General features: G+C 43.0%; 1 protein-coding gene across 3 annotated transcripts in view; it reads right to left on the reverse strand.

The window, feature by feature from the left end:
* The window catches only part of ATP6V1C2 (ATPase H+ transporting V1 subunit C2), a 28,919-nt gene extending 19,575 nt beyond the window's left edge, over window positions 1-9,344 (reverse strand). For all 3 annotated transcript variants that reach the window (XM_005293120.4, XM_065587707.1, XM_008179880.4), the window contains exons 1-4: window positions 9,006-9,344; window positions 7,202-7,360; window positions 5,474-5,541; window positions 1,091-1,176 (exon numbers count right to left, since the gene is read on the reverse strand). In XM_005293120.4, coding sequence (XP_005293177.1) covers window positions 1,091-1,176; window positions 5,474-5,541; window positions 7,202-7,330 — 283 coding nt within the window. In that variant the 5' untranslated portion in view covers window positions 7,331-7,360; window positions 9,006-9,344. The remainder of the gene's footprint in view (window positions 1-1,090; window positions 1,177-5,473; window positions 5,542-7,201; window positions 7,361-9,005) is intronic.
* Window positions 9,345-9,678: the final 334 nt, after the last annotated feature.

Consider the following 9,678-nt stretch of genomic DNA (forward strand, 5'->3'; position numbering starts at 1 on the left):
CTCTCCCTGGGGCCTTGGGGATGGCCTGTAGCCTTAATTTCTCTTTCTGTAAAATGTGAATGATATTTACCACAGAGGTACAATGAGGAGTGGTCATTGTAATATTTGTAAAGTGCTTTGAGAATGAAGAGCACTCTATAGAGTTTAAATTCTGCTGGCAAAGGCAGAATTGCACAGGGAAGATTGAAGGGAACACACTCCAAACAGGACCAGCATGTGTGTGTATCCAGCTACTACACAGCCACTGACTGCTGCACTGGAGTTGGTCCTGCCCTGTAATCAGCAGATTAGTGCCCTGGCCACACACTGTGTCCTCAAGAGAACATAGTCAGCCCATCTCAACACACTTTCAGGACTGTAGCGAGATCATGCCCTGGAAAAAGCCCCTCATCTGCTCTCTCTTCCTGTACAGAATAAAGCAGGATTTTTGCCCTATGTATCAAGCAGGAACACCATTATTCTAAGTTATAGGTACAGAAAACTGCTTAAAGTTATGCTTACCACTGAAGTATTGTGACTACTGTATTATACAAATACAATGTCTGCTGTCCTGCTGCCCAGAACTGGCACTTAGTCTCCATTAGATGAAGTGACTCTTAATGGTCTGGTTCTGAGGCAGACTGACATGTCCACTTACGATGTCAGGTAGGTAAAGGTAAAGAATGAGAGGCATACATGCCATTGCTAACTGATGTCACAAACTAGCATTCCACTCAGATAGTCAATCAGAGCAGATTAAGCTTCAGTGGTCCGTGGAGGGTCGTGAGTTGTTCACGCAATGACGGACAATGATGCCTACCTTCTTTTCTATTCCCCTCCCCAGGTTGATAAAAGATTTTTCTTAAATGAAAAATGGACATTGGACAATGGAAAGGGGAAGTGAAACTGAAATAAACTGGAAAAAGCTTGTATTAACGTCAGTGGAAGTAGGACTAGGCTTAAGATCTGTTTTAGAAAACAGTATTACAAAATTTCCTGCATCTTCCTCCCACCACCCCCAAAGATAGATGTCTTAATCCTATTTGTTCAAATTCTAACATCGATATAGAAAGCATCAATGAATAAAAACATTCATATTCACAGCACCTACCTCCATTGGCCAGAAGATTCTCCTGGACTTTATCTTTTGAGTCCTCCATAACTTCTCCTATGTACTGTGCTATTTTCTTTATTACGCTTAGGTGTAACAAGAGAAGCTTTTGTTAGTGACAGAATCTAATTGAAGATAAAACGGTTACAACAATTATCTGATTAACAAGGAGGTTCTCATTCAACATATTTCTGAAGCAAGGCTTTTAATTTGTAATTCAAATGACGATGAACAAAAGACTTATGGCATACTGCATAACTACACTGCTTATTTCTAAATACATGTACTTTGTAAATACTCTCTAGTTTAGCAATAACCTGGCCCCATTCAAACCTATGGGAATTTTGCAATTAATTTCTTTGGGATTAGGATTTGGCCTCATGTGCATCTACTACTCTTCATAACACCTATGCATAAAGACTTAATCCTAGAAAAATGTATGTGTGCATAAAAATCCAAGGATGATCAAGGGATTGTCTTCTAAATATTGAGTATTCCGGAATACTCAAGTGGTTGAAATAAAAAAAAAGAAATGCAGATGTGCAACTAGAACAAAAAGAAATCAGTTTCATAGGATGCTAAATCAATTTCTGTAGTTCATTACGATTTAAAAAGCTTCCTAAGGACAAAACCAAAATCCGACTGTAGGGCAAAGGTGCACCCCCTATGTATTGTTCCACAGAGGGATGGGCCTAACTGCCCCTCTCCTGCAGAAATATCCATGGGAGGTAGCTGGGGAAGTGCAGGTTCCCCTGAAAGAGTTTCCTCCAAATTCTACTTCTGTTGGGGATTCCCCCCCACCCCTTCACTTGCCTCCCTGCAGAAAAAGCAGCAAGTCCAAACTCCTAAACTGGCAGGTTCCACAAGATATGCAGGGATCTGGAGATTTACTGGCTACAAAGAGCCATCTGTGCTGAGGCCTTGTCCCTGTGGTCCAGTTCCTTGAACCCCCTACTGTCTTCTCTGGCTCACTAGCAACACAGCTATTTCCTCCAGTCTAGGCTTTTTCCCTCTGGCTCCTAACAAGACGGCAGCACTTGGCTCCTCACCACTCCTTTGCTGGGCTGTACGAAGAAGCATTGGTGTCATACTCTCCTGCCAAGGAGAAAACTGAAGCAAAATATGCTTCAATTAAGCCTCTTATTTGAGGAATAAGAATCAGAACCTATGAACTGGGTTCTCTCAAAATAACCATCTTGTAGCCTATTATAATGGTCTAGAACAGCGGTTCTCAAACTGTGGGTTGGGACCCCTTTTTAATGGGGTCACTAGGGCTGGCGTTAGACTTGCTGGGGCTCAGGGCTGAAGCCGAAGCTCGAGCCCCGCTGCCCGGGGCCAAAGCTGAAGCCTGAGGGCTTCAGCTCTGGGTGGCGGGGCTCAAGTTACAGGCCCCCTGCATGGGGCTGAAGGCCTTGGGCTTTGGCTTTGCCCCCCTACCCCCACCCCCCAGGTTGGCAGGGCTCAGGCTTCAGTTCATCCTCCCGGGGTCATGTAGTAATTTTTGTTGTCAGAAGGGGGTCGCGGTGCAATGAAGTTTGAGAACCCCTGGTCTAGAAGAATCAAATATATTATACGTGAAAGCAGTTTGCAATGTCATCACCTAAAGAAAACTACCCAGCACTGGATGTGTAGGCAACAATGCATTAAACAGCAGTTAGTAGATAGGCCCAGACAATACTAATGGAAAGGTTAGAGCAGTGGTAATGGTATGTGATCTGCAGCTCCTTTTCAATTGACATGTGGATGAAATATTTTGAGAACTGAACAGTGCAGAGAGGTGCGGGGGAGATAGGTGATGGGGACAGGACAGGGGTCAATGTCAGGATCTCTCTCAGGAACCAATTCTGCAAAGGTGTTGAACACCCTCAACAGCCTTTGAAACCAGTGGATGTGAATGTGTTCAGCACCTTGTAGGATCAGGCCTTTACAGAGTGGTCCATGGAACAAAAATGCTGGTGAATCCCTGAGTAAAGGCACGTATGAGGAGTGAGCAATCAGAAAGCATCAGAGCCTAACGCTGCCTTACAGTGACCTGGAAAAACACTCGGTATTGCTGTGTAAATAAATAATAAAAGTATGTGGAAACAAGAGACCCTGAAAACTCTTGCCCCTTCTCTGCTGTCCTAGTGAGAAGTAGTGCTGACAGGTTTGTGCTGCCTAGCTTTAACCAGCATTTCTTGCATTTGTTTATCTAACAACAGTTCAGCAGGGAGCCCCTTTCAATGAGCAGGAATGTAAATGTCTAGTTCATTTGCATAGCTGTCACTAATAACCAACTGTACATTGTTTACTTCTACTGAGGCATGTGTGCTTGGTACATTAACCCTTGGATTACACAATCTATTCTCAAAAACCTACCGGACTATTTATATAGTGTATAAAACATATGCTTTTTTTTTTTTTTTTTTTGTATTTCACTGTGCTAAGGCCTTAACACAATTGTATCGACTGATATCTTTCTCTGCTCATCCTTTGCTTTGATATTGTACATATCTGTCTTATATTTACACCAGTTTAATTCCTCAGTATTACTTAGCACCACTGATAAGCAGAGCTTTACAAAACAAATATGCTGAGGCCCTGCCCAAAAGCCTTATAATATAAGGGCCTAATCCTGATCCCTTTGCTGATGATGGATATCATGTTACTTCACACATGGGACTGCTGAAGTCAATGGGGCCATTTGTGGAGTCAGGTGCTACTTGATAAGGGATCAGAATCTGATACTAAGTTAAGACAAGGAAAACACAAGGAGATGACAAACAAAGGGAAGGTCTGGGGGAGGGATGAAGACACCTTGTATTTCTACACACACTGAAATAATTCAGTGCATAGTCCAAACTCTAGGGGCCTGACTTTTAACAAGGACTGAGCACTCACTGTAGCTGATGGGAGCTATGCATACTCAGCACCTCTGAAAATCAGGACCTAAGTGCTTTTGACAAACATTCAGACTAAAACCGTGCAGTAGCTTGGCCACTGGCTCACTTGGGTAAGTGGTACCCTATTGTTACAGCTGGTGACTACAAAGTGAAAACCCTCTTCCCCATTTCTTGTCCACTCTTCACCTCACACCACTGTGGACACTGACTGCTTTGACTAGGTTTTCGAAGATTCTGGGAAGAAAATCTGACTCCCTCTGCCATCACAGGAACGGGGAGGTGAGGACTGATCATTGAACTAAGCATTCAATAGCTCTGTTTTGCTAAGAGGCTGGAGAAGCAGCCATAAGAAATGCAATTGCATGTGCACCATATAATGATTAAAAGCAATGGTCCACATTCAGCTCTGTTGTAACTCCACTGAAGTCGAGAATTACACCAGGAATCAGTTTGCTCTAACGGGTTTAATCCTGATTTAGCCATCTGATGTAGTTGTTGGAAGCCCTCAGACCCCCTCACAGCTAGCCCAGCATACAGCTTCAGGTGCTGGACAAAATCCCTTCTGGTGGCAAATATGTGCCTGGGCTAGGAAAACAGCCTGAAGAGGATTAGCATGACTAGCCCTTAAGTGAACATGTGCGCATTCCGCTGCCACCGCCAGAACCATGACTATGAGCAATGTGTGCTGCCAAAAAAAGGAGCAAAGAGCACCCAAAAGCAGGTTGTGTTGGCTCAGCATGTGAAGTCTTGCCCTGTGCTACAGAATGCCTAGTAACCAGGCAACCTCTTTGTTCCCTTCACGGTGCATGCAGCCCTCTGTGCGCAGGTGTGATTTGGCCCAAAGGTCAGACCGTAGAGCTGTCACTCATTCACTCAGGTGAGTCCCAGTGAGATCAGTGTGGCTCGTTGCTTGTGTACTTGTTGATCCTCAGTGGGAATAAGGGCTCAACAATCTGGCCCAGTGTTGGCATGGCAGGAGTTAAGGAATGTGAATTGGGCTCCTGGAGAACTCAAACTTCTTGTTTAGACAAACCTTCCCCTGAAAAATCCTGCCTCTTATTGGGGAGGGAATGGAGTCTTTTGAGAAATCCTCTATGGGACAGTGGGGGCTTTTCGCTCTGAAAATCCTGCTGTATTCATTGGAGTTCCTGCTTTTAAAAATCTTCTACATTTCTCATTGGAGCTTCCTTCCTAGTACTATCGCCTTAATCAAGATTACCTTTCAAACAAACTCTGCACAAGGACCCCAATCCTGCAGCTCTTACTTGGACAAAACTGCCACTGACTTCAGGGGGCCGGTTGGTTAAGGAATGTAGAATCTGGCCCCTTATTTGTGGTGACCCGCTATAGGCTAGCCAAGGGTTAAGCCAAACCTATCAACTTTAGTTGAGTTCTAGATCCAGGTTTAGACAAGTCAGGGGTAGATGAACACAAGGACACTGTGTCCTGTGAAAACAATGTCTGTTTCTCATTTGTATGCAGTAAATAACATCTATTTTACCTTTCAGCAAAGCTATCAAGTTTTCCCAACTCATCTGAGAGACCAACAAGAGCATCCAATGTCCCCACCTGTGCAAAGGACCATAAATAAGTTAAATGTACACAAGCCTGTGCAAGGCATATGCTTTCAAAGCTTTATCAGCACTGACTTCTCTTTAGCAATTATAAAACTTGGTAGAACTTTGTTCGCTTAATGGAAAATGGCAGCAGGGGCTCTTTTTAGATTTTGGAATTAAAAAGCCCATTTAGATAAATGGAAAAAATGCACACATTAGTCTCATGATCATGCACTGATGTCCTCCTTCCTATTTTTGATTCCTGAATCATCACATAGAATAGACTGGATATTTCACTAATAAAATACTGTATTTTCATAAGCATTTAAGAGACTAACACATACACACAGGAACAAACTTGGTGTGGGAGGAGGAACACTATTTATATTAAAGAAATGCTTTTGAGCAATGTTTGTCTGTTTTCTTTGCTATTACCGAAGATCGTATCTTTCTCCAAGTCCAGCTTCTCCTTTTTGTATGATTCTGCACGACAGTCATAATCTTATGTTTATGACATCACACCCTGTTGCTGAATCTATTATTGTAATGTTGCCAATTCATCATAATGGACTTTACTGCAGGGTCATACCAAGAGAGAAGAAGGGTTGAGTGGAAGCAAATTCTACACAGCGTAATTAGCAAAAATATGGTAATAAAAGTAATAGGGCTACATCTTCAGTTGATGTAAATCAGCATAGCTCCCCTGGCTTCAAAGGAGATCTATTAACTTACACCAACTAATCTCCTTTGAAGCCAAGGGAGCTATGCTAAATTACGCCATCTGAAGATGTGGCTCAGAGTAGGTAACTATGTATTTGGAAAGCTGGCCCCAGTCTGAAAGTCATGCGTTGCATAAACTATTTTTCATTCTGGTGTTTTAACAGCCAGAAGGTCAGACTCTGACTCAATTTGTAGATGGTTAGTGGTTCCTCTGGATTTAGGGCCGGATTCCCAGATGTTCTGAGATTCTCCTTCAAAATGTTGCACATGGTCAACTTGGATTGCTCCCTCAAAAAAGCTGTTCCTAAATCTAGTGTAACTCCATTGACTTTGATGGAACTGCTGTAATTGAGATCAAAATAAGACTCAGAGCTTTAAAAATAAGGATTAATAATGGGCTGAAATGTGAAGTGTATCTATCTATCTATCTATCTATCTCTCTATGAGAGATTCAGCCCATTATCATATCTGAATGCGCACACCTTGCTGTACAACTCTTAGTTTCCTCAGAGCAACATTTATCATACAGACTGTCTATTTTCTTCTTTGTCAAGTTTCTCATTAGCACACTCCTGGGTATCCATATAGCTAACTACTCCCATTGCGTTAGTGAGCCTATTGTGTGTAATGGTATACTACCTTGAAGAGCATGGGTAAATGGTGAGCAGAGTGCAACAGAGATCAACCAGCGTTTGTAGAGTTTTAACTGGCTAGCCACCCCGGCATGCATCACTCCTTGCAGACATCCTCTCAGTAAAGTAAAATGTGTGCAGGCAACCTCAGAAGACCCATTCTTTTTTCTCTCCTGACTGTCTCTGTCTGAAATCCATTTTCATTGGACTCCCTGCCTAATTCTCTTCCATTTCCCAACATAGGTACCCCCATAAAGAAAAAGAAATGGTTCTCTGTGTTCGTTATGCCACCCAAACCCTGTCCTCTCTTTCTGCTTTTACCTTGAGGTCTGGGATGAGGAATTTATTGTTGCTGGACAGGTTGGCTTTGGATGTCACTGTGTTCATCCTCTCCAGGGCTTGCAGATTTACTTTATCCCCCGGTGCAGAAATTAACCAGAACTCCGACATGCTTTTTATCTTTCTCTTCACTCCTGATCACTATTGCCACAAATAACAAGACAAGCAAAGGTCACTGTTTTAAATGTATTTCCCCTGTGAACTGAATCCAGGTAGAATGAAGCACTATATAGATAGGTTATCCAAACTAACTTTATAAATAAGTCAAAGAAGATTAAAGAGTCCTTGGCACCTTATAGACTAACAGACGTATAGGATCATGAGCTTTCGTGGGTGAATACCCACTTCTTCAGATGCATGTAGTGGAAATTTCCAGGGGTAGGTATAAATATGCAAGCAAGAGTGAGTAAGGCTACCCCTTTGATACTTAAAGAACATTGTAGCTCCCTCAGTTTGAAACCTAAATTGAATGTGACCTTCCCTGAATGTTATGAAAAGGCAGCAGAAGTTCCTCCTCTCCCAGAGTTGTTTCATCTGGTTTCTGGAGAGGAGGTTTTCGTTAAAATAAATCTCCATGATAGTGCACCCTCCTCTATCAGATTTAAGTATCAGAGGGGTAGCCGTGTTAGTCTGAATCTGTAAAAAGCAACAGAGGGTCCTGTGGCACCTTTGAGACTAACAGAAGTACTGGGAGCATAAGCTTTCGTGGGTAAGAACCTCACTTCTTCAGATGCAAGAAGAAGTGAGGTTCTTACCCACGAAAGCTTATGCTCCCAGTACTTCTGTTAGTCTCAAAGGTGCCACAGGACCCTCTGTTGCTTTTTATCAGATTTAAGACTCTGATCCTGCTCCCGCTGCAGTCAATGGAAAACTCCCACTGGCTTCAGCATCTATGGGGCAGGGAAGGAAGAGTGAGCCTTTTGTAGGTTGCAAAAATCCAAATGTAATATGTGTTTCTGTTTGTTAAACACAGTCTCTTAAAAAACTTTAATACCATGGTGGTTGTGTAGAAAAGGAAAAGTAGACTGTAAAATGAGCTTTGTGTGCTTTCAGGCAGTCAGAAAATGCTACTGCCATGGTGATCAATTTCCACAATTACATTACTTATGTACAGAGAAGGGAGATGGGGGAAACCACCCTAAATGGTCTCAAATCCACAGCGTAAAGAACACGTCAGTAAATACAATATATTTAGCAACTAATAAGGCAAACTGCAGAAAAAATAGAGAGGAGAAGGAGAAAGTACATTATTAAACAGTTCAGAGTAAAGGAACAGCTGGGGTGGATGGGAAGAGAATTTCCCTCTCTGTCACACAGAGATTGCTGATTTTTTTCTTCTTCTTCATAAAAATACCTTAAAAGAACCTTCAAATAACATTTCCTGATTTAGGTTTCTTTGCCCATCTTCACAGGTTGTCCTAGGAGGGACATAACTAGTTTGATCATTTAGGGCTTAATCATTAATTATTTGTGCACACACACACACACAGAGCTCCTTGGGAATTTGGGGAGCACAATAACGATCAGCCGTTAGAGTATAAACTCCTTGAGGCACAGCCAACATTTACTTATATGTTCTGTACAGAGCCTAGAACGTTGTGGTAATTACTAATAAAATATAACTGTTGTAATTTGCCTCACATTTAAGATTCTGAGACGAGGCACTAGAGAGACTCGGTTACACAACACACTAAATCACTTAAAAATGATATAAAAGACCCAGGGCATAAATCATTTCCCCAGCTCACAGACAGACACTATAGTTCAGTTGCTTTGTTTCTCTTACCTTGTGCTGGATGGAAGTTTTCATTCCATGAGAGAATAGGCTCTGATGCTCTGAGCCCCTGCTGGTCAGAATGATGGCTTGTTCTGGACTAGCTACTCTGGGCAGTTTGCAAGGGAGTGAAGAGTTTCAGGCGTAGTGTCAGACACAGCTTCCTGCAACTGAGTATGCTCCAGCGATCTGAGCATGCTCAATAACATCTTCTGAAGGCACTGCCCTAACTGTACCTTTCTTTGCTATCAGAATGGGAGGGGAAGGATGGGCAGAACTTGTGCAGGGAGCAGGGCCGGCTCCAGGGTTTTGGCCGCCCCAAGCAGCCAAAAAAAAAAAAAAAAAAAAAAAGCCGCGATCGCGATCTGTGGCGGCAATTCGGCAGGAGGTCCTTTGCCCGCCGAATTGCTGCCGAATACCTGGACGTGCCGCCCCTCTCTGGAGCAGCCGCCCCAAGCACCTGCTTGCCAGGCTGGTGCCTGGAGCTGGCCCTGGCAGGGAGGATAAACAGGTGCAAGGAGGGGATGGAGAGGGACAGACAGGCAGAACTGGGGACCTGATGAAAGAGCTGAGTCCCTGGAAAAGTAGCAGAAGGGAAAACCACACGAAAGGAGACTTGATTCAGGGAAATATTTTACACATACAAAATCCCAGAATCTTTTATAATTCTCATATGTTTTTGGTG

The sequence above is a fragment of the Chrysemys picta genome, chromosome 3 (genome assembly GCF_011386835.1).
Source record: "Chrysemys picta bellii isolate R12L10 chromosome 3, ASM1138683v2, whole genome shotgun sequence".
In the NCBI taxonomy this organism is placed as follows: domain Eukaryota; kingdom Metazoa; phylum Chordata; order Testudines; family Emydidae; genus Chrysemys; species Chrysemys picta.